Source organism: Plasmodium knowlesi, assembly GCF_000006355.2.
Source record: "Plasmodium knowlesi strain H genome assembly, chromosome: 12".
Lineage (NCBI taxonomy): Eukaryota > Apicomplexa > Aconoidasida > Haemosporida > Plasmodiidae > Plasmodium > Plasmodium knowlesi.
In genome coordinates this window covers 1,996,910-2,021,716 of record NC_011913.2, presented here as the reverse complement: position 1 = coordinate 2,021,716, position 24,807 = coordinate 1,996,910, and the positions used below count along the sequence as shown (strand labels likewise).

At 34.9% G+C, this 24,807-nt stretch overlaps 5 protein-coding genes across 5 annotated transcripts; 2 read left to right on the top strand and 3 right to left on the bottom strand.

Annotated features, from left to right (window-relative positions):
• Nucleotides 1-975: 975 nt before the first annotated feature.
• Nucleotides 976-2,226, bottom strand: PKNH_1245100 (proteasome subunit alpha type-1, putative; the record flags this gene model as incomplete). Its single annotated transcript, XM_002260463.1, has 3 exons — nucleotides 976-1,653; nucleotides 1,956-2,038; nucleotides 2,178-2,226. 3 exons carry the CDS (start codon nucleotides 2,224-2,226, stop codon nucleotides 976-978), a joined length of 810 nt encoding a protein of 269 aa, XP_002260499.1.
• Nucleotides 2,227-4,033: 1,807 nt separating this feature from the next.
• PKNH_1245000 (protein kinase, putative) lies at nucleotides 4,034-6,605 on the top strand (the record flags this gene model as incomplete). Its single annotated transcript, XM_002260462.2, has 3 exons — nucleotides 4,034-6,084; nucleotides 6,271-6,369; nucleotides 6,509-6,605. The coding sequence occupies 3 exons, from the start codon at nucleotides 4,034-4,036 to the stop codon at nucleotides 6,603-6,605; spliced, it is 2,247 nt and encodes a 748-aa protein (XP_002260498.2).
• Nucleotides 6,606-7,130: 525 nt separating this feature from the next.
• PKNH_1244900 (vacuole membrane protein 1, putative) lies at nucleotides 7,131-9,148 on the bottom strand (the record flags this gene model as incomplete). The annotated part of the gene is made up of 5 exons (XM_002260461.2): nucleotides 7,131-7,205; nucleotides 7,389-7,774; nucleotides 7,981-8,131; nucleotides 8,320-8,454; nucleotides 8,714-9,148. 5 exons carry the CDS (start codon nucleotides 9,146-9,148, stop codon nucleotides 7,131-7,133), a joined length of 1,182 nt encoding a protein of 393 aa, XP_002260497.2.
• A 2,467-nt stretch (nucleotides 9,149-11,615) lies between these two features.
• On the top strand, nucleotides 11,616-13,496 carry PKNH_1244800 (splicing factor 3A subunit 1, putative; the record flags this gene model as incomplete). The annotated part of the gene is made up of 1 exon (XM_002260460.1): nucleotides 11,616-13,496. One exon carries the CDS (start codon nucleotides 11,616-11,618, stop codon nucleotides 13,494-13,496), a length of 1,881 nt encoding a protein of 626 aa, XP_002260496.1.
• Nucleotides 13,497-13,910: 414 nt separating this feature from the next.
• On the bottom strand, nucleotides 13,911-24,752 carry PKNH_1244700 (conserved Plasmodium protein, unknown function; the record flags this gene model as incomplete). Its single annotated transcript, XM_039114186.1, has 16 exons — nucleotides 13,911-14,034; nucleotides 14,136-14,302; nucleotides 14,480-14,977; nucleotides 15,183-15,471; nucleotides 15,720-18,514; nucleotides 18,758-21,169; nucleotides 21,311-21,423; nucleotides 21,604-21,797; nucleotides 22,004-22,378; nucleotides 22,550-22,638; nucleotides 22,856-22,942; nucleotides 23,055-23,258; nucleotides 23,407-23,644; nucleotides 23,788-23,840; nucleotides 23,941-24,347; nucleotides 24,482-24,752. The coding sequence occupies 16 exons, from the start codon at nucleotides 24,750-24,752 to the stop codon at nucleotides 13,911-13,913; spliced, it is 8,316 nt and encodes a 2,771-aa protein (XP_038969834.1).
• Nucleotides 24,753-24,807: the final 55 nt, after the last annotated feature.

Sequence of the window (24,807 nt, the reverse complement as noted above, 5' to 3'; positions counted from 1 at the left end):
TTTGTAAAACATACACATCATAGAAGGAAAAAAAGAAAAAAAAAAAAAAAAAGGAGTCCATATTTTGAATGAACAACAAAATACGCATGCATTATACCGCTGCGGTTATTTTTTATTCCTCTTTAAAATAACATTTTCGCGCACCTCCTCTTCTTTTATTTTTTCCTTCCCATTTGTTAAAATGTTTTCAAAAGTTTGTCCATACGCGTTCGCCAATTTGGCGTAGTACAAGTGGAAATCATTTGGGCCAAAAGATCTGGTCAGCCCAAAGCGGCATACATAATAAAAAATGCTATTGTGCATATTCACTCTACAAATAGGTGTCCATATATTATCCTTACGAGCTGCAGACAAGCGTAGCTGGGATATTTCCCTCGATTGGCTCAACCAAATGGCGCCTTCGTGTAAATAATCTGCTTTATTCAGTGTATATGCCTATGTTCATTAAAGTAGTTTCCTTAAAAGACAACAAAAAAAAAGGTAAATAAATTGAGTTCTGTTTTAGCATTTCACCCCTACAATGCGAAAAAGATTGTTCTCTTTTTTTCTCCTTCCATCTTTAAATAAATCGTTCACAAAAAGGAAACAAAAATGATCTGCAATAAAAAACTATTTTAATTGAGAAGGCTTTTTCTTTTTTCTTTTTTTTTTTTTTTTTTTTCCTATTGTTTCTTTTAAATATTAAAAAGGTATCAAAAAAAAAATAAATAAATAAAAAAAAAAAAAAAATCCCTTAAAATTTTGTATATATTACATGCACCACCTTCTATGAGCATATAAATATATACGTATATGTATATAAGTACACATATATGCGCACACGTACACAGCAGTACACATGCACATGCCGCTTATCCATTTATAAATAAAAAAAACAACACATTGGACATGCCTCACTATTTTCACGTGTGCATGGTGGGAAAAGAGAGCACACAATATATATATATATATATATATGGACTCTTTTTTTCCGCATCATTCTATTTGATCGCCCTGCGGATTTGATGCATCTACTCCATTTGTAGGCATTCCCTCATTTTGAATGTCCGTCTCAGGATTTTCAGTTCGTTGTTCTGCGTTTACCCTTATTAGAAGTTCCACTAAATCTACAGTGGTAGCTTCTTGCCAAGGCTTATCCTTACCAACAATAGCTAGCGATGTATTTTCTGCGGTTAACTCATTTTCACTTGAAAGAGAACATTTTAAGGCCTTTAAGCAATGAAGAGTAAGCTCCTCCAACGATGAATTTTCAAATAAATGTACATTTTTTTCTAGATAAGTTTTCGATGCATGAGATCTAGCACCAAACGATAAAGCAGTGTATTCAAAATATGAACCATTTGGCTTCGTTTCAAAAATGTGCGGCTCTTTAGAATACCCAGCTACTATTAACCCTACACCAAATGCCCTTCTACTACTCTTTTGAGTATTCTGTTGATACTTATCTGCCACCTTTTTCACTAATTTTTCTATATTTATATTTTCATCAAATAGAAACTTATGGGACAGACATTCGTTTCGCATGTACTTCGTCAAAACCTTTGCGTCAGATGTTATGCCACTCATCGTCACACCGATGTAGTCATCGATTTTGAACAGTTTCTCTTGGTGGAACGATAACTTGCTTATGCGCTTCTTTAGTCCACAAACGACCTGTATGGGGAGAAAAATCGAAGAAAAAAAAAAAAAAAAACGATCAACGTGAATGGATGCGAAAACTGTCCATTCGCGGTACTTGGAGGACAACGGTCGCCTCGCATACGTGGGGGGCAAACATTACGGGGTTGTATCAACATTCTGTTCTGTCGACATTTTCTCATTTCTCCATATTGTTATATTTTTGCTACAATCGTTTGTCCGCACCCCCCCTCTCCGGAATTCATTCTGAAGGGGCCCTCGCAACGTGAAGAACATGTTGCCGATCTCGCTATGTGAACACGCGCTGCCTTTCCTACCACAAAATCCTTGGACTTTATAGCCACGGCACAGGTACCCTGTTTTATAGCTTCATTTGCGTATTCGACTTGATACAGCCTCCCTAAAAAGGTTCATACATACAGATACATGCAAATGTGTATGAGCAAATGCGGTTACAATAGGGTGGCATATTGTCATCAGCACAGCATGCCAAAGTATACACACTTTTCCTATTTATATTTTTTCATTTCTTTTAGTACCTTCCGGAGAGTAAATAATATTGTCTGTGTCGTAAAGGTTTCGATACATGGTTGCTCTTTGTTTAAACTATCGTTCTCTCCACTTATAATTTCACTTTGCTGTTCGCTTTCCACTTTGTCCCTTCTCAGTGTGTTTCTTCTCCTGCTTCCTGTTATTCTTATTATTTATGTTCTTCCTACTCTTCGTCACTTGTTCTTTCTCCTTATCGTGAGATCGAAATTAATATGAGGCCTTTTTGACTCATGGAAAAATGTTTTTAAAAAACGTAACTATGTGAATTCCAAGATCGAGATGAAAGGGCTAAGCTACACAGAAATCGCTAATTCGAAAAAAAAAAAAAAAAAAAAAAAAAAGGCACAAAAAATGCTTCCTTCCTTTTTTGAGTGATGAAAATTTATGCTATTTTCACAAACATTTCTACCTTAAAAGGCAATATTCTTGCGTTTAAAGTAAGATGAAAGTTCATATTTTTCTTCTACCATATGCGTACCTGTTCCCCTTGTGCAAAAATTGCCGTAACTCTTCGTTAACTATTTTTGCATCGTGGTATTTGTTACAATTATGTACTAATTTCTCTCTCTTTTTTTTTTTTTTTTTTCTGCGAAATTTTGCTTTCCAAAAAATATATAACCTTAAAAAGCAGTGCACGGAGTGTTAAGGATATATCGTTTTCGGTACGAACCACACTAAGGTGTATTAACACAAAATGCGCGCTATGTGTAAATAGCGTAACAAGCATATGTGATACTATGTGATGGACGTACATAAGCACTATTCATATACATGTAGATACGTCCCTCTCCCGTGAAAGGAAAGCCTGCATTTTTTTTTTTTTTATGAAGGAATGTAAAAGCATTTAAAAAAAAAAAAAAAAAAAAAAAAAAAAAAAACACGTGCGCCAACACACATCGGTTACAAGGCGGCTTATTCGACTTTCAGAATGTTGTGAGAGAATCTCTGTTCTCTATGTCATACACTATTTCTGCTCCTGCCCCACTTTAACGCTTTTTTTTTTTTTTTTTTTTTCGCTTCCCTCTCCACCCCGCTACACATTATAAGTCAGATTCTGTTCTCACATGTCACTTACATGTGACTGCCCTTAAGTGTGTCGCCGCCTTTTGAAGCATCTAATTAGAAAAAAAAACAAAATGCAAATTTTGATGTCACTTCATGGTATATACCTCATGAGTATTCCTCACATAACTATCTATTCTGAGAAATTACAACCCCCCTTTTTACACCTTATTCTTTTTTGAATTCTTTTACCCCATCTACGGAGGCTTCCCTTCTGGGCGTCTCTACAAAAAAAAAAAAAAAAAAAAAAAAAAAAAAAAAAAAAAAAAAAAAAAAAAAAATACGTGTATTTTCTTCCCCTTTGATTAACCTCACAATAATTTAAAGGCAACGTTTCTTCAGTAAAGCAACCTCGTAATGGCACACAACGTTCAGCAGGTACACTTCTTTGTATCTACCCCTTAAGTATGTGCAGATGATAAGTGAAGACTTAGCCATGTTACCACTTCCTTGCAGTATCAGAGGTCTGCATTGTCTAACGAGTTACATTACAAATGAGGCAACGTATTTGCGTAGAATAATTACTTTTTCATTATTTCCTTTCTTGCCTTTCGCTCAATTTTCCACTGAGCCGAACAGTCAGTAGCACCTTTAAAAATTGTGCAACTTGCGCCTGTTTATGCGTCTACTTTGTTGGCACTAGTGTCCAACATGATTTCCCTCTTTTTCTTTTTGTCTTTGTCCCCTGCTCCCACCGGGTGAGAATTTCCACACATAATATGCTCCCAAATTAGTGGCATTCCAGGACACCTATTTCCCACGTGCTAAAGTTGCCTCGAAAATGCACTTCCTAAATTGCCCATTCGACAAGGCAAGAACCAAGCTGATTTTTAAATCCAAAGTGGAGGAAAAAATAAACGAATGTAAAAATAGGGGCATTGTTACCACCCTAGACACAAAGGAAAAATTCAAAAATTGCAAAATAAAACTGAGCGACGAATTCGTTAGCAGTTGTAATGCGAAGCTCCTAGTAGACATTTTAAAAATCAAGAAAAAATTAAAAGTAATTTATGACATAAAATATACTATAATTTACAGCATCTTGTTAAAAAGGAGAGAAAAAGAAAAAACTGGCAATTCCAAAAATATAAGTCCCCAAAATGGTACATACAAAATTGTGAGAAAAAACATCTCTTATTTTTTAAACCAGTATCTTCTTTTAAAATGTATATACCAAAGCGCGTACGGCAATATATACAGCTGCAGAAATATTGTGAACAAGAAAAAATATTGCTTGAAAGTTTTTCATGTAGCTATTTGCTTAAAGCAGAATTGTCCATACTATGTTAACAGCCAAGTGTACTTAACTAACTATCTTTATAAAATTTTAAATGAAATTTTTTTTTTAAATTATCTGGATAATCAAAATGTAATACAAATTGAAGAGGTACTTTTTGACCAAAAAAAAAACATCCTATTTATCCTTTTACCACAAGTGCCCTACAAATCTATGCATTTCAAAAAAAAATACGGCATTTATTCCGTGCATAGCAAAAAAACGCAAAAAATAGACAACAACTGTATACAAGTACATCTATACTCAGAAAATTTCATCAAACTTCTCTTTTTAAATATCTACGATACACTGAATTATTTGCTACACAAAAGTGTGACTTACTTGGATCTGAAGCCGGATAACATACTACTAACCTGTAGATACGCACAAGAAGTATCTTCCTACCATGTACCTGTGAAAAGAAACAAACCCCCGGAAATGGCAACAAAGTGTGTAGACATATCCAATATACAAATGCACATCCAAAAAAAACTGAACGAAAATTCGAAAAAAAAGCGTAAAAAAAATGACAACAACCATGCTCATGCTGAAAAAATGTATAAAATAAATATTTTCCTCAGAAAAAAGGTAAAAGGGAGAAAAGAACTGGACGAAAAAAGGCGCCGAAAAATGCTTCACTCATACTGCCATTACAAAAAAATAACCCCCAAAAAAGTGAAAAATAAAAAAATTAAATATATCCATCACGTGAATCTTCCCAATTGTTACGAATACGACAAGAATGTAAGGAAAACCTTTTTTGTAGAAAACAAATTAAAAGATATTTTTTTCTCATCACACGATGCCACTTCGTACATTCAGATCTTCGTTAAAAGGATGAAGCGAAAGAATGTGCCTCCAAGTGATGGCCCCCCCGAAACACCTGCATTTAAAAAAAAGGAAAAGAAAGCAGAGGTGAAAGCAGAAACGAAGGTGAAAACGATTTCAAATAATGCATATAAACTACGCGCAAATGACTACCGAATTAACAAAATAAGAAACCTGTCTTTTTTTAAGCACAAGTCAACAAATTATATAAGCTTTCTAAAATTTTACTGGCTATATTTTAGCGAAGAAGATTCGGGAAAGTGGAGCGGAGCCCTTTTGCCATACCTAGATATATATTTCGTGCATAAATACCTTTGCACGGGTGTGGTTGCCAGTGGTCACGCGTTAAATATAGGCGTCCAGGAGAATGTCGACAAGACCACTATGGGTGACACCCCTCAAGAACGTACCAACTACCACAACACCCACGATGCTGATATACGAAAAAATGAGCCTAATCAAAAACACGAATTGTATAGAGAAGATTCAAGTGAGTTATCGTCCTCACAAAATAGAATCCCCCACCATAACATCATGAAGTTAATAGATTTCGACGAATGTTCCTTTATTCTGAAAAACCTCAATGTGTATAGCCGAACAACGGATATTTTTAACTCCTTCGAGGGCTTATTTGATGTATCTAATTCAGATATCCACTTTTCGAAGAAGCTGTCGTACAACTTTGGATCAGTTCTTTATACCTTTCTGTTCGGACGAACCCCATTCTAGTACGACTTCATCATTGCGTTATGGGAGCTTTCAACCATGACATAGTGGAAACCGACAATTACCCCCTGACACATCAGCCCCGAGAGACAAGGGGTCCAGTCCACATTTCAAGTACACATTCTTCCCATCCCTACCTCCGTAACATAGAACCTCTTTTACATGTTCACACCTTCTCTTCATCGCAGCGGAAATCACATTTTTGAAATTTATCAGAACATGAAAAGCAACAAATTGGTTTTCCCAAAATACCGACAAATTGACCAAGACTTAAAACGCTTATTAAGGTATGCATACATAAAGCTGTGTAAAATAAGGAGTAATTAAGTTAATTTATTTTTAATTTCAAAACATTTTCATGTTTTTTTTTTTTTTTTTTTTTTTTTTTTTTTTTTATTTTCTTCTTCTTCTTCTTCTATTTTACAGAAAATTGCTAAAACACAATCCAGACAAGAGAATGCAATTCAAAAAAATTAAACGACATAAATGGTTTTCAAAGGGTCAGCCAACAGTAAGCTCTTAGGTGAGCATTCATAAGTGGTACACACGTACACACACACAATGTGTACATATATACAAGTAATACGAACAGGTTCACTTAGCTACAAGTACATACGAACAGGTTCGCTTAGTTACAAGTACATATGCACAGGTTCACTGAGTTACAAGTACATACGCACGTATACACATGCATACGCGCATGGAACGATAGCCATATGCATTGGGTCCCCCCTACTTATGCGCACAGGTGGCCATAAAAATAATGAAGCGCACATACATATATACATACGCGTGTGTGTGTGCACACGGACACATGTGTGCAACAAGAAGCATATTAGTAATGGCGATTTTGCGCTATAATAAATGACCAAAAAAAAATTATTTTTCATCTCCTTTAAGTCAAACTCACAATATGATGAAAAATACATATGCATGGGTAGACCCCTATACATACACATGGCTGACTAAATCTTGTAATTTACAACTGTGCGTGCATGGTGGAAGTGATATATAAAAATAATTAATTCTGTGTCCAAGGAAAAAATCTTCATTTCTTTGATTTCTTCGTTAAAATTTCGTCTTTCCCACTTTTGTACTTTTTCAATTCTTCATTGTCGATGTTCTACAAAAAAAAAAAAAAAAAAAAAAAAAGAGAGAAATGAAGAGATGACGGAATGAAGGGAAAAAAGGGAAAAAAATTAAAACCACCATGTTGAACATTTAAAAATACCACTTTGAGCTGTACTAAACATTTCCGAAGCACACTCATATAGAAAAAAAAAAAAAAAAAAAAAAAAAAACATACCTTCTGGTACTTCTGGGCTATCTGATTTACACAGGAAATAAAAAAAAATATAAGTACTACAAAAAAAAATATGTTAAATAAAAACATAATATCCATTTTGGATTTTGTTCTCTGCCCATATTTCAAAATCGAGATTTTCTCATCTATATAATCCTCGAGAGAAGACGGGTCAATGTTTTTAAAAATCCGATGTAAGGGGAAAATGGATAACGCCTTCTGGCTCATTTTTAACTGCATTTCTTTGTAATTATTTGAGAATACAAAAATTAGGAAGATGCTCTGAAATATGGTTTTAACAATGGCCTTCCCTAGAAGCAGCGGAATGAAGAAGTTCTGGAAAGGCATCAAAAAGTGCCCACAGCAAATTCCGCACATATCAAACATCACTGCAGGGGGGAGAAGGCAGTTGGGAAAAGGATAGTCAAAATGTGTACACATGTTTCTTACAGCAGATTAATACACATTATTTTGCTACACACAATGCAACAGTGCAACAATGCAATGTGCCATCACTGATAAGCAAAGGAGCCCCAACTGGCCGAATACAAATAACCGCACGTCTGTCACGCCCTCACACACATGGATAATATACCATTTGGCCAGCATGACAAAAGGAAAACAGAAATGGATCCGTGCTTTTTAATAAAATCTATCATCCATATTTTCATGGCGATTACTATGTTTCTTTTTCCTTCTTTTATGTCCTTTTCGAATTCTTCATAATCCTCGTCGTTCAGTTTAGACTATTAAAAGGGGGAAAATATACAGGGCAAAGAAAACGTATGTATAAATATTTTTTACAATGTGTATATAAAAAGCAACTACCTCCTTTTCCCCCTCTTTAACTTCTGTACGATACAAAATGCACACTTCAGTGTACACTCCAGCCCCAATTTACTCCTCCTTTGGCACTTTATTTTTTCTCCTATACCTTGGATGCGTAATATGACGTGATGTACGGTGGTAGTTCCCCGAGGGCGGTTCCAATTCCCCACACCAGACAATAAGGATAAACCTTCATGAATAATCTTGACAAGGTTATATTCCCATCGTTCGTAGTTATACACTGCGTGAGGAAGAAAAAAAAAAAAAAAAAAAATACAAATGGGAAAATTAATCGTTCTGTTCACATAACAGTTCTGGGATGTTTATCAATTATAACAACAAACCTTCGGGGGGCAATACCACAGCGGAAGGAGTAGATGCATGTGTTAGCACCCTTCAGCATGTGTCGTCTACACCCTTTGTTATATATTCATTAAAAATACGACTTGGCTCCCTCTTCAAGAATATACGTTCCTAGTTCCTTCGCTCCTCCTCCTTACCTTAAAGTAATTGCCGGATGTCAGCAAGGAACCCCACATATTCACCCTGGAGTCAAAGTTCAACGAATAGCAATAGTCCGAAGTTGAGCAAATGAAATAAATGTGTGGAAACAGAAACAGTACCCCCGAGTGCATACCGCACCCTAGACCAATGCTACTTAAAATTCCCAATGATAACCACCATATTATGCATTCTATATATATTAAAAAGTTATCCAAGTAATAATATTTATGTCTTATTTTGAACAAAAGCAATACCAATATTATGCTAAGGAATATTACCTTGTTGTATTTTTTATTTTTCTGGTAGGTATTAGAAATGATATTTTTCAGTTCTAAAAAAAAAAGTTTTATCGTCTTGATGGGATGGTAATATAGATTTATATCTTTCCTCTTCCAATAAAGCTCCCTCTTTTTAGCTTCGTACGAATTCATCCTTGCTACATAATTTTTATATATACATCTATTATTACAGAAAAATGGCAAATTAAAAAAATGCAAGTATTATAAAGAAGGGTGACTCTCCTTCACCAAAAAGAAATTATACATATGATACGTCTCCCTGTAGGTAATATTTTCTTCTGTCACATTAATTTAAGGCTTTTTTCTACCCCTTCTTTTAAAGTACGTTGTTAAAAAAAAAAAAAAGAAAAAAAATCACAAACTTCCATACACCCGTGCTCTTGTTTACATTCTATAAATTCTGCATCTCATACAAGAATACAAATTGTAATTACAGCATTCGTCGTGAGATCTAATTATCAATCGAAAATTAAATGTGGTGATAAACGGCACATTTTACAGCTCTGTATTTTTGTTAGGAAAAAAAAATATATAATAATAATGTGTTTAAAGTGGCTCCCTTTAAGTGTTGCTCGCATACAAATTGATATGTGCGAAGGGCACACGCGCAGATAAGCCCACATATGTGTATCTATAAGAACACATACGTGAATAGCCATAAAAGTTCCATCAAATGGACGGTGTTTCTGTCGTTCCAGAAGTAACAGCCTACAAATTATTGCAAAGGAGTAGGTGAATGGAGGGGGGGAAAAGCATCATGCGAAGTGGCTAGCACGTTCTGCGCACAAGGTGGATGCTAAAATAGATAGGCATAAGTATTCGTATTTGTGTACACATGTATATACGTGTATGCATACCAGTGTGTATATTACCACATGTACGTGGGAATTATCACCACGTTTATAATACGTACACGCTCGTATGCATATATTTTTACCTCTTTTACGCGTTCATCAACAAAAGATTAAAATATAATCATGCCCCTCGGCAAAGTACATAAGTAATGGGCGTTAGTAAAAAAAAAAATTTTTTTTTTGGTAAACGTCATAAAACGAATATATCATGTGAAATACTTTGTGCAAATTTGATACTTTTTTCCAGTAGAATGTAAATTTATTTATTTTGCTACGCTATTTCTTTTTCTCCATTTTACTAAAATTCGCGAAAATTTTGTAATGAATAAAAAGTTGAATAAAAAAGTGCTTTACGAAACCAAAGTACTGTAAATACGATTGGCAGTGGCTGTGTTCATACCGCATATGCATATTTAAGCAAGCACTTGCAATAAACGGATTGTATATATTTTTTGCGCATAATAATGCAATGTATAAACTTATATATATATTATATGTTCTTACGCCAGCCCGGTAACGATAGCTTCTTACCTGTTTTTTCCTTTTTTTTTTTTTTTTTTCTTTTTTGTACTTAATCTTTGTTCATGCGGTTATAATATTACATACGCATTTACATACATATCACATATACGTATAAACTGTATATAGGCACATATGATGAACAGGGATTTACTGCGAAACCTTTTTTTTTTTTTTTTTTTTTCCTTTTCCCACGCATTTTTTAATACCAAAAACATTAACCTATTCCATTTCATAACTGTTGAACGCATCGAGGTGGCATCCTTTTCAAAATGGGCAATTCATTTTCCGCCTTCCATTTACCAATATCTATTTTGCATATTTCCTCTCATTTGCTTAAATATTTATGTATAACAGAACGTTTTTTTTTTTTTTTTTTTCACGCCTATATATTTTACCGACAATCAAGTTTCGTTGCTCATTGTGCCAAAATTAAATCGCATGGGTACTGAAGAACTGTGCATAATTAAACACCCTATGTGTTCAAAGGATTCGCATTTATGCCATTTTCTGCCTTCATTTAATTAATTTTACTTAATTACGAAAAAAGACTTTTCAAAAGTGTGCATATGCATATACATTTGCCATGTGTACAAATATTCTACGAGCTGTATGCATTATCTGCATATGCCAGCTTTCCATGTGTATAGCTTTTAAGGCCAACCATACAACGCACTTTTAGAAATATTCACATACGGCAAGACGAACCATCGGTGTACATAGAGGGAAAAAAAAAAAAAAAGTAGTTGCAATTTTAAAAGGAAAAAGTTGCATTATAATACACCACATCAAATGTAAACTATATTGTGGAACGAATGTTGGGTTTACGCCACATGAAAAAGATCGTGCTGCACACAGTTTTTACAATATAGGGAAGCATTCTCATCCGCGTTTAACGACCATTTTAGAGTAAGCGCGAATGAAATAAATATACAGCCATAGGAAAAGGCTACTCAAAAAATCGTACACAAGAACAATTCTGCGCCTTAGAAGGCACACCAAGAAAAAAATAAAACTTCCCATTTGTGTGCGCTGCAAAATATTCACACTATAGCGCGAATCACTAGAAGGAAAAAAAAAAAAAAAAAAAAAAAAAAAAGACAGAGAGACTGACGAACAGACAAAATAAAATTCTCTAAAAAAAAAGAAACATCATAAATGACAAATATCTACCATCCATAGTGATAAGATACGACACGCACACAATACAAACATATATGTGAAAAATGGAGAAGGCCGCAGTTAAGGGAAGCCTATTCGATGACGATGTGGACGTGAACAATTATGATGTTATGCGGAGGAGACTCGACTTCCTGCAGGGAGAAATGACCATGCCACCAAACAGCATGAAAAGTGTTATTGACAAAACAGCCGCTTTCGTTAAAAAAAATGGAAAAATATTCGAGCAAAAAATATACAAGGAGAAGGAGAAACAATTCAGTTTTATAAATCCCTCACATCCCTACTTTTACTATTATCAGTACAAACTACATGAGCTATTCATAGGCGCAGAGGAAAAAACTTTAATCCCCAAAGCCATTTTAGAAATAAAAAAAAGAGAAGATCAAAACAAAGCCAGTAATAATGAACACATATTAAAAATATGCGATTTTATAAAAGAAGACAATAAACAGGAAAAAAATAAAATTATTTATGCCATAAATGATCAGTCGAATGAGGAAATTCCTCAAGGGAAAGAAGAAAAAATTGAAGTAAAGGAAGATATATACACAGTTACAACTCCATTTATCAGCTCAGTGGATGTCGATTTAATCAAAACAACAGCATTATTTGTTGCAAGGAATGGAAATCAATTTTTGAATGAACTCATAGATAGAGAAAAAAACAACAATCAGTATGATTTTCTGCGAGCAAATAATCTTTATTTTAATTATTTTTCAAAACTTATCGATATATATGTAAAGTGCCTACTACCAAATGATGACATAATAGACAAATTAAAAAAATATTCCACGAACAAAAATGATATTATAAACTACTCATACAGTATTTACAATTTTAATATGAAAAAGAAGGAAGAAGAAGAAAGGAAAATGGAGCAAAAAACAAAATGTGATACCTTCTACGATTGGACTAACTTCTCCGTTGTAGAAACAATTACCTTTGATGAAAATGACGATTATCTTCCTCAGTCCATTGACTTTAACAATGTCGAAAATTATGTCCTAAGCCAGCTATTCGATACGGATAAAAAGTACACAAATTTGGAAAAAATCAAAAACATCTCTTATCATGATAGCAATGTAAACAAAACAGTTTACGGAGATGACGACATGATGGAACGAATGGACAATGAAACATTTGATGCAGATACGGATAAGCAGTATACCGATCAAACAGGAGAGGAAGAATATTACGAAAATGGTGTGGGACAAATTAAAATGAAAGGAAAACATGATAGCAATGGATACGAAGAAGAGTCCTTAGATAGCTCCCAAGAAAAGGAAAACGTTGGCGGTAAAAAACACGTTAAACAGGGACCAAAAGGAACAAAAATGAAAGAAGAAAATAATGACGCAGAAGGCGATAACACATTGGATGAAGAGCAAGTTGCGGAAAGGAAGGTCGGTGAAGAAGACGATGACGATGATGAAAATGAAGAAAAAATCATAGTTGTAAAGAATTATGAAAAATCAAAAAAACATCGCCTAAACAATCAAAACATGCACTTGTGCCCAATCACAAATCAACCAATTGACATCAACGATATGACGAAACATTTGAAAACCTTATTATTGGATCCGCAGTGGAAGGAACAGAAAGATAAGCTCTATGAAAAGGCAAAGAAGGAAGCATCCTTTACTCCCCTTGAAGACATTGAAGGAAATTTATCTCTTTTTGTCATCAACAGACCAGATCTTTTTGGCTCCATTGACGAAGAAATTAATGAACACACATTAAATGAAAATAAAAAGAACACCAAGAATATGAAGACCAATAAGAAGGAGGAAGACGTCTACAGTTATATTCATAATATATACAATAAAATTCTACCTGGGCCATCCATGGCACACTACCCTCAAAATGCAGAGAGTACGAAAAAGGACTCTATTGAACAGAAAAGTAAAAAACAAAGAAAAGGATAAGAATTAATTAGGCGAATACGTTAGTAATCAGTTTGCTCCATCGGTCAATCAAAACGAATTTGTTTTATCCACCAGTTGGTGATCACCATTGAAGATTCGTCCAATCTAAAAAACTGTGAACAGAAATAGGTTATTTTTACGATGTCAACAAAAAAAAAAAAAAATTGCTACATTCGCAGCTATATAGCTAGCAATTTTTTTTTTTTTTTTTTTTTTTTTTTTTTATTTGTGTGCAAGGCTTTTTTGAATAATAAAAAAAAGCTAGCTATATCATGTTGGTCATTTTGCTTTCTTCGCAACATGGCCACTTGCCACGTTGCCTTTTCTGTCCTTATCATTTCTCCTCTTCTGATTTCCCCCCCCCCCCTCTCTGTTCTTTAATTTAGTTTAATTTTTTTGTCCCCACACAAAATTTTAACAGTTTTTTGTTTGTTCATCATTTTTTGGTATATAAACTCCCTTTAAATAAAAATTTATCTTTTCTCCATCAGCCACGTCAATGTAGTATTTTTTTGTTACATCGCTCTTGCTGGTTGGCCTGCGTCGATAAGGCGAAAAATGTGCACGTAGCATTATTTACATACATGAATAATTAAAACGAGAGAAGAAGGTGAGTACTAAAAAGAAAAAAAGACTTACGTGAATGTTACTATAATGTAATCGGGAAACAGAAAAGGGTTGTTCCAGTTTTCGTCTTTTCCAAGATTTACGTCATGTATGTCGTACGTTTTTCCAAATAGGATGTCTTTCGTTTTACTGAAGTGGAATATTTTGTTATCGGCGCCTTTTAAAGAGTAATAATTCTGCTACGTAAAAATAAGAAGAAAAAAAAAAAAAAAAAAAAGAAGCGATTTCTATGTGTGAATGTTTCAGCGTTATGTTTGTAAGAGGGGGAACCTTTTGTTTCCTTTATCCTTTCCTTTTTTGCATTTTTTTTTTCTTCCTTTTTTCTTATTTTTTTCCTTCTTTTTTCCAAGTAGTACTCCACTATGTGGGTCGTCCTCCTTTAAGGTCCACGTTGCGGGAAATCTCGTCGTGTTAAATAAAAACAGACAAAGTTTGTACATTTTTAATTCACTAAAGCTGATGGAAATAAAATAGACGCTGCTCCTCATTTCAATTTCGCTATATATTATTTTTCCCGCCTTTATTTTGTCCGAAAGGTTGCTCTCTATTTCGTTGAGCTCTTTGCAATTTTCCATTTTCTGATTTTTCCTTTTCAAGTTGTTAAACTCTCGAAATATGTGCTGGTTCTCTTTGATGATTAAAAAGGGCACGTTATAATGACATTCCACACAAAACCTTTGTTGCCTTTTACTTGTTAAATATTGGAATGTTAAAAAATCCTCTTCTATGTACTTTTTCCCTATTTTGTTTTCCACGGACAAATTATGGCTTGGATTATTTCTTATTTCGTTCTTCAGCTTCACCTCATCTACTTCTAGCTTTATGCAGACCTTACCTTTGCTCTTAATGTGGTACTGAAAAGGGGGCGCGCACGTGCAAGGGGGCGTATGTATACTCACATATGTATACACGCATACATGCATACATGCATACATGCACACGCAGTAGTCACGAGGGCAATCCCTTCGTAGACTTCCCAACGTGCAACACCAGCAAAAATAAGTGTCCACGCAATATTGACAAAGCACTAATGGCTTATATGGCGCGCATTCTTTTTACAATTTTCGTGTTGGAATGGTCAAACTCTTCGTGATCTACGTAGACATTTTTTATTTGAAGAAACTTCTTCGTGTATATGTACGAGTAAAAAGGTATGTCCTGCTGATTGCAAAAATACAACTTGAGATTTTTGCTTCTCAAAAAAACCTGATCAAAGTATTCATTTACTTGGTTCACGTCTTCATATAATATGTCATTAATCACTTGGTTTTTGTACATTTTATCAATTCTTTTGTACGCCTTTTTGTTGAAATAATTCAAATCAAATTTTACCCTCATACCGTAGCAGCTATCAAAAAATAAGAAAAAAAGCGAAATGGATGAAGCAAACAGTGGTATTCACACGTGCTATGTCTTTTAAATAAGTGTCCATTTAACTGCTTAATTTGTCATTGCATGATATACCATGGGTTTTACGCTTGTCTACATGTCTATTCCCATTTATGTGTACGCTAATGTATATGTGTTTATCCTTCCCCTTGGGGTACGTCTTTCCATACGCCCTGTTATCTATTAAATTTGCCTTTTTTTAATTACATTTTACTGTTATGTAGTAGCGTGATTCTGGGCTTTTCCACATTAATCGATAGGTAAAACTGCAGAGAGAGCAATTTCCTTAACTTTTCATTTAAAGCATCGCAAGCAGCTTCACTTTTAACTTCAGAGGTGGTATTCATCGGATTGGTATAACTATAATTGCAGTCGATTTTGTATAAGTGTTTCCCTTCTTTATGTAAAACGTTTTCCAAAAATAGTTTCACTTTCGTTTTCTCGTTTTTATCCATATACTTGTTCGCGCACGCAATTCTTATTTCGCTCCCTTCATCACCCATGTCTGCGATGTGTGCTGCGTCGGATGAGTGGGACGGATCTTCCATTCTCTCATCATCCCCATATCGGTTTTCATATATTTCAATTGAATCTTCGTCAATCTTCTTCTCTCCTTCACACTCCCTTTGTGCCGATGTTTCCCCTTCTGCTACACCTCTCTTTCTTCCTTTCACCTTTTCATTCTTAATGTGATAAATTTTACTGAAAGTATAATGGACACTTTTCCTCAAATTGGACGAGTTAAATATGTCGATTTCCCTCGGTTTTAATATTTCTTGAAAACACTTGCATATTCTATCTACTTGTTCGTCTCTGTTGTTTCTGTTTAGCTCTTCGAATTTTTTTAAAATTTCCTTATTTATAAAAATAGAATTAACAAAAATACATTTATCGCCATTTTTCGTTTCCCTGTGTGGGCTCAACAAGTGAAGGGACTTAATTTGGGAGGCAACAAATATTTTGAAGACTCTTTCGCTTTTGCTCAAATTCAACGTAATTTTATCCTCATACAAATTCACATTGTCTGCATGCAAGTGGAGTTTTATAAAGGAACATTTCATGGAACTTAATACATTTCCGAATTGGAAAAAGTCTACAAAGAAGTTACTTCTTAACCCAAAGCAATATTCCCTTTTTTCTCGTAGGACATTACTCAAGTAGTGATAATAGTGGTCTTCCTTTTTTCCATTTTTCCCTATATATGCAGCGTTTAAGTGTTTTAATTTGCTGTATTTTCCACAATCCACACTGTCTAAATTGAGAACCGTACAAGGTGCACTTTCTCCTTTACCTAATTTATATTCACTTACAAAACGTGAAATCCCTGGCCACTCCTTTCTCATAATTAAATTATCTGTGCACAAGTGAAATGCTTCATTTAAACTGTCATTTATGTGTGCACGAGAACGCAGCTTCAGGCGAAGGTCATATTTGTTCTTGTTACTTACTATTACGTATATGGTGCCCTTTTCTTTATTAACTTCGTAGAAGTACCTTTTGAATAAGTTTGTGTTTTCATCTGGAGGGTGGCATTTTCTCTCCTTATTTATTTTCGCTTTGTTTATTTTGTCTTGTTTTACATTGTTCAAATGCTCCCCCTTGAATTTTTCCCCTTCTTTCCCCTTTTCCAAGTCCGCCTCCCCCACACCTACGACGTTGTGCACCTCTGTGATTTCTCCTTGTTCGTATTTAAAATTTAGTTCGCGTTTATTCCTCCTCACAAAATCGATAAAATTGTAATCAACTTTATTGTTCAGCCCATGTAGGAGTTTATGTACCCACACAAGTTTCTCCACCTCTTTATTTGTCCTTCTGTTTTTATGTTCACCATTATCAGGGGGGAAATCACCATCCGCACATGAAGCGCCCCGACGAATTATTTCATCGGGAAGTTTTTCGCCTTCTCTTCCATCCACGCCATGTGTGTGTTCTTCTCTTGTGCTTATTTTATCGCACGTCATTTCCTTTCCTTCAAATTCTGACTCCATTTGGAGTACAAAATTTTGAAACTGTGCTAGAACATTTTCATCAAAATTGGGGGGGAAAAAATTTTTCATTTGTTTGAAATATTCATTGATTGTTTTTCCCAAATTTTCATCATCCTTTTTTTCCCTTTTTATAAAGTGCAATTCTTCCATAAGTTCGTTTACAAACGAATCTGTCGAAATTGTCTTGGTTTCCTCCTCCCAGTCTGTTTCATTTCCTACACAAGTAGTGGCCCCCTTTTCCCCAGATCGATCTTCACATACAGACATTTTTATATAGCTTAACAAAGATAGCAATAAGTCTTCTTCCCTCATTAGGATAAAATCAAATGTATGTCGGGAAAAATAACAAGACACTTTTATAATTTCTCCATAATGAAAATAATTCAATTTGATGGGAATTTTTAATTTTACAAAATTGTTATCTTTCGTTATTTCATCATCGTTAAAGAGCAGAAATCTAAATTCGTGCGTTCTGGTTTGCTTTCCCTTTACTTCATTTGATTGAAAATTAGCCATAATAACACAGCCATGTATTTTGCTACCTTCTTCCATGGAATATTCTCCCTTCAAAATGGATCTCCCCTTCATATATTCTACGCTGTTCTTATCACAGGAGTGATTTTCCTCTTTTAAGTCTTCCCTATTTTGGTAAAAAAAAACCTTTTCATTTTCCTTTGCCCTTTCCACGTTATTAACCTTGGCAAAGGTGTAGAAGTCTTCATAGTAGCAATCCAACTTGGGAGTACAATTCCAAACGACTACATACTCTTTTTTATGATAATTATATTCAAATTCTTTCTTTTCTCCATGGCACATTTTATAAGAAATGTCTAACTCGTTTAAATTTTTTACCTTCACGCGGAATATGTCGCTGCATATTCCTACGTAATTCTTTCCCCTTTTCGTGTCGGTAGATTTAGTACTACCTAACTTTTTGTCATGTTTTATTTTTACGTTTTCATTTTTGCATTCTCCCTCAATTAAGATGTCTCTTCGAAATGCATTCCAGTTTACCTGCAGGGGGAATTGGATGTAGTACGCCATTAAGCAGGGGCCCGAAAGGGGAAGGGGAAATGGACGGTCCCCAAATATTGGCCCCAAATATTGGCCCCAAATAAGCACTACTACAAGTGATGATAACGCTCTGTTTAGCCACTTTTTGGTGTAATTTTTATTAGCCCCTTTCTGGGCATTAAAAAATGCCTCAATACACACTCAACTGTGCATGCAGAGATGCCTCTCCCGTTTTTGTATTACAGTGAGGAGGGGACTTATACTTCCAGCATGAGGGAGGAAGAAGAAAAAAAGGAAAAGCGTCTTTCCTAACGGAAGCAATAACAATTTGGATGGATACATCAAAAGGTGTGCCGCAAATTCTGCTTTGTTGTTATGTATATACAAATCCTTATCCGCATGATATTTGTAAATTCCTTGTAAATTGTCACTAAGGTGGTGGAAACGAGAAGGATCTTCCATCAGAGTAGCCATCTTTCTATTCTCCACTATGTATTTGTCCTCACCAAACTGGTATGAATAGCCATGCCAATTGGTACATGCCAAAAACTTATTCTCAAAAAAGTGGAAGCAACAATCGTATTTAAAGTAACATCTACATAAGTCGCACTGGTATCCGTCATCCTTCTGCTTAACACAACTCTTGTCTATTTCATTTTCTAAAAATAAAAGAAAATGTCTTCTGAAATTGTTAAGCAGATCCTCACGTTTCATTATGCTCCTTTCTTTATCCTTATTTTTAAAGGCAGATAAATAAAGCATATACAAGGTCACGAACCCGCACTTCTTTTCACATGTCTGGCCCAATTTTATCAATTTTAAGTCTTTATCCAAGTTTTCAATTTTAACCATGTTGCAAAAACAGTAATGGGAGTAACTATTGCGGAAGACGAATGAGTCTCTACTTATTTCGATCCCTTTGCACTTGGTCAATATTCTCCCCGTAACTTCTTTTTCCAGCATATACTTACCCATGTAAAAAATTATTTTCATGTTCATTTCATGGTATCCGTAATGATTCACTAGAAAATATAAAAGGATTTTTTTTTTCTCATGTGGTTTTAGGCAGTATTCCCCTTTTTCAACTTTCAGAATATTTACACATTTATTCTTTACCTTTTTTGTCCATTCCTTGTCCTCATCACGTTTTTCTCTTTGCCGCATTTCCAACGTTGCCCCATTTCCCTTCCTTTCTTCTTCGACAACATCTTCCTCTTCTTCCATTCTGGTTATTCCATTGGCCGTATTTTTAACCAACACGTACATGCTCACCGCATCACTGCTTCCCCTTTGGTAAAAATATTTTACAACTTTTTTATTCAAATTGAAAAAGAAGTATTCCCTGTCTGAGGGGATATTTGCTTCCCCTCTAGTTTGGACCCCTTTCATACTTTTCTTACTTATCATTTGATCTGTTCCTTTGTCTGTGTTCCTCTTCCTGTGGTTCGGGATATTTTCTCCCGGTTCGCTTATTTTTGCTTTTGCCCTATCGGCGCTTCTGCTCCCCCCGATGATTTTTTGGCCCCCCTTTTTAGCTGACCGTATGTCACGCATCACATCTACATAATTGTAATAGCATATGTGATACGCTTCCTTGGCGGTAAAGGGGTCTTCGCCTTTCCGTCTATTCACGGATACATCGTCGAGAATTCCACCATGGATAGACGTTTCTTCTTCTTCATCGTTCAACGCGTTGGTGCTCTCCCCTTGAACAACTCCATTATGATTATCAAGAGAAATGCCCTTTTCCGCTTTAGACAAACCATCCAAATGAATTAAATTTTTAAAGCAATAATTAACATAAAAATCGCTTCTATTTTTTATAGTAAAACTGGTCTTATATAAATACAGCGGATTTAGAAAAAGGCACTTGGTCAATTTGTTCGTCTTTATATGTACATTGGGCTTAACTATATTAGCGTAGACATTCATGCAAAACGCGATAAATTTTTTTTTCTTATTTTTTTTTCCAAAGTAGCTTTTCTTCTTATTTTGTTTTTTTTTCAAAATTTCATCTTGACTTATCTCGGAGTTGCTTGAATATGTGCCACCCTCTGGTGAAGACGAGTCTTCATACTTCGAAATATCATTTTCGAATCGTTGATTCCATTTTTTATTTTTAATTATTTTATTCTCCCTAACGCACACTAGAGGAAATCCGCTATTTTCCTCGCCCCCATTTTTTTGTATTTCTAACAAATCACCAATACATAAATCCGACCCCTTGCTCAAGTTTTTTACCATCAAAAGGAAGCAATAATTTTGGTAATTTTCGTGTTTCTCTTGAGGCTTGAAAATTATATATATTTTCTGCCTCTTTTTATACGACAAGGTGAACTTCTTTGGGTATATGTAAATAGGGCACACTTTATTATTATTATTATTATTATTTTTTATTTTTTTTTTTTTCTTCTTCTTCTTTTCTTCCTCCCTCGGTGAAGACTCCTCCTCTGTTACTCCATCGTATAGTAAATGTGGACACGCAACATCGAACATTTCCTTGTAGTAGTACACTCCTTTGTCTTCTTTGTCCAAAATGGTTTGTTTCTCCTCACTTTCAGAGTTTCCCTTTACGTATACGCTACATGACACTTTTATGCCAATCAGCCCATTGTTTAAGATCTCCACTTCAGCAACGCTGTACCCGCTGTTAACCTTAAATGAATGGTGGGGGAGGAAGTACCCTTCGCGTGAATAACCAATACGTGGAAGAAAGGAATCCCCTTGCTGTTACAGTGGCACCAAGGTAAGCACACATATGTGTAGTGTAGAATTTTCTGAAATCTGAGTGACTACCTGGATATCCGGAAACCTAATCGAGTGCAAACAACTGCTGTAGAAAAAATAACTCAAGTTGTCTATTTTCCCTCTTTGTAGATATTCAGCTATCTTCCTTTCGTAACACTCCCCTGTGTAAAATACGAAAAAAACATACACAAAAAAAAAAAGTATTCTTCTTCTTAGTCCTTAGCTTGATCCATATTTGGAGAAAAATATAGCATAAAAAATGAACAAATGAACAAAGGAACAAATGAACAAAGAAACAAATGAACAAACGAACAAATGAACGAAGGAAAAGCAGGACCCACCTGGCACATTCCCATTTATATGTACCAAATTTAAGAGCAACGGCTCCACCAAGGCTTTAATACAAAAAGGAAAAACGTTCATTTGGTTGCAGTTCAAAAAATCACATTTTCCTTTATCTTCCAATTCTGCAAAGTCGCATTCGATGTCTGTTACCATCAGGTAATCTTTCTCGTAAACTCCTATTTTTCCGCTTCTGCGTTGGTGAAGGTTGTACAGGAATGCACTCATAAGAAACCATTTATAAGCACGAATAAAGGATATATGCCTAGATTCAACGTACAAGAATTCATCTTCCGATAAATTTCTCAGAAGTATGATTCTCCTCTCACACAGACTCAACAATCTTCTCGAAGATAAAGTAACAAAGAAAAATGCAAAATGCCAATTCTACATTCATACCTAAACGAAAAAGTAATGAGCTTCTCTTCTCCTCCTTTCAAGTTCAAATAATAACAATCCTGAAAAATATTTTCAAAATATAGCTTCTCAAAATTATGGACCAAATATTGATATAAGTAGAGAAAATTCTGAGAGTAACTTTTTACATTATTGAATGTGTAGTATGTGTCTTCCTTTTCCTTCACCGGAATAATTTTTCCATCTCCGTTATTTTCCCTCATTTCCGGAATCTCCATTGAATCTTCCTTCTTTTTTATGAGCAAATTTAATATGTTTTCCTCTCTTTCAATTTTCTCCTTTTTCACGTAAAAGCTAAATAGCTTCCTCGGTACTATCAGGACGTTGGTTTCTTGTCCTTCGTTCTTGATATAAAATCTGTTACATTGGGAAGGATATTAAAATGCGAAGAAAAACAGTGAATTGGGTGAACATTAAAAATGGATACATGGCTATGGAGGTGGTAGAGAATTGTCTTGGGGACCCCACGACACGCTCCTTTATTTATTCAGTTCTTTTTTTTTTTTTTTTCTTTCGCAAATTGATTACGATTTTTTCTTCTTCTCGTGAGACCGAATTGGCCCAAAGTTTAAAATTTTCTGGAACTTCATTTTTGGCATTGATCGAAATGCCTTTATCTGCAAAGGGGTAATATCGCGAAATGCCCTTTCTGTAGGGCGCTTCCGAAAAGACGCATTTCGCTTGGGGAAAAGAACTAACATTTCACATAAAAATGAAAAGTTGCACACATATATATATGTATATTCACATTTACTGTACACTAGCTTGTTCTAATTCCCCCCTTTTTTTTTTTTTTTTTTTTTTGTCTTTTCTTCTCATTTTAATTATATATACGTCTATCGTCTTGTTCCCAGCTTCCGATAGAATTTTTATTTGGTCCCTTTGATGCCTCAGAGTGAAAGCGCTGTAACCTAATTTGATCTTCCCAACAGGGGGAGAAAAAAAAAGTGGTGAAAAATGTCGTGTATTTGTCATCACGCAGGTTAATTATCACATTTTATTATGCAAATTATATTGATTTCTTCCTCCTTACCTTCAAGGTATGTCCAGGCGCTATTTGATTGTTCAAATTGTTCTTGGAATTATCCTCATTCTTGTTATACACATTAATGATATCCTTTATGTGAAAGTGGCTTGTGGATGGTGGCACTATAATGATGTGTAGCAGCGTACTCCCTTTGTTCGTGATTAGTAGGTCCCTCGTCAGGGTTTCATCTTTCCTTACATCTGTAAAGTACTTTATGGAGGGGTAGCGCCGTGCGCGTATATTTACAGCGTGGTGTTCCTCTGAACGTATTGCCCAACCGGCCTGTTATATTTTCCCCTTGTTCTCTCCCGTTCTGAAAAACAACAACACCGCACATATACAGCTAACTCAAACTTACTACTGTAGTGGGACTAATACACAAGTAGTCATTTAAATCCTCCGTTTTGGACAAATTCAACCTGGGGTTCTTCAAATAATTGAAGAATGTACTTTCCTTTTCTTGATATTTTTTTATTTCCTCCTTCTGTTCTTCTACTTCCTTTTTTAAATCTTCGTCTTTTTTTTTTTTGTATTGCTTTTCCAATTTGAGCATGTACTTTTTCATGTATTTATCTTTTTCTTCTGCGCTCATCCTGCTGTTTTTTTTTTTTTTTGGGTTCGTAATTATGCAAGAAGAGCAATAAAAAAAAGAAAGAAAAACAGTGCATGTAAAATTTGCCTTAACAGACATTTACACACTCATGTTAAGATGCTTTATTTTTGTCTAAACAATGTTTACTATTTTTCAATTTTTTTCTGCTTCTTCAGCTTGTAGGACAAGGTTTCCTTCTCCTGCAATTGAAAAAAAAAAAAAAAAAAAGGAAAACATTCTATCCTTTTTGAACACAAAAAGAATGTTAAGTTTATATGTGTAAAAATATTTTCTTATTACTTCTATATTGAGAGGAGAGGTCACTTCACCCTTAGTTCCAGCCTTTAAATTGTCATGTCCATCTGGGATTACGTTATTTTCTTCCTTCTTATTTCCTATATTCATAACAAGGTCGTCCATTTTCTGCTTCCTCATTTTAAATCCTTTCATATCTTCTAGAAATTGGATACTTTTGTTGAGTCCCTTGACATGGCAACCCTTCGCCTTTTCCGTTGCAAAAAGTTCTCTTTCTTTAAAGGGAGATATTTCGCCTATACTCTTGGGAAGATTGCTTTCGAAAATTTCATCATTTTTCAGGTTCGTCAACTTGAATTCATTTGAAGGGGAGAACATGTTATCCTTATCCTCTCTCTTGTTACTTTTGCAATCATCTGTATCTCGTCGCTCCATTTCGTTTCTCCCCTTCTCTGCAGTGTGTAACATTCGAACGAAAGGGGTATGTACATGAACTCAAGCCTATACACTCATGATCATTCGTGTGAACGAGCATATGTATGTGTATTTTATCCCCTTCACAAAACTGTCAATCTATTCGTATTACTTGTTTTATCCCCATTATGAGGGAGCTTATCAACCTCCTTTTTAATTTTCCTCTTATTTATTTCTTCACACCCCATCTCCTTCTCAGTGAAGGACATTTCCTTAGGAAGAGTGTCATCATTTTGGTCCTTTTCAATATATCTAGTCTCTTCATTTACATTCCATTCAGATGTCTTTATCAATTTCCCACGTGCCGTTTCGTCTTCTTTCTTCTCCTTCCACAAACCCTTTTTAGAAGCTTTATCCTTTTTTCCTTTTTTTTTTTTTTCCATATTTTATATTTCAATGTCTTTTAACCACATTGAGGGAGGCAAGATGAACGCACTT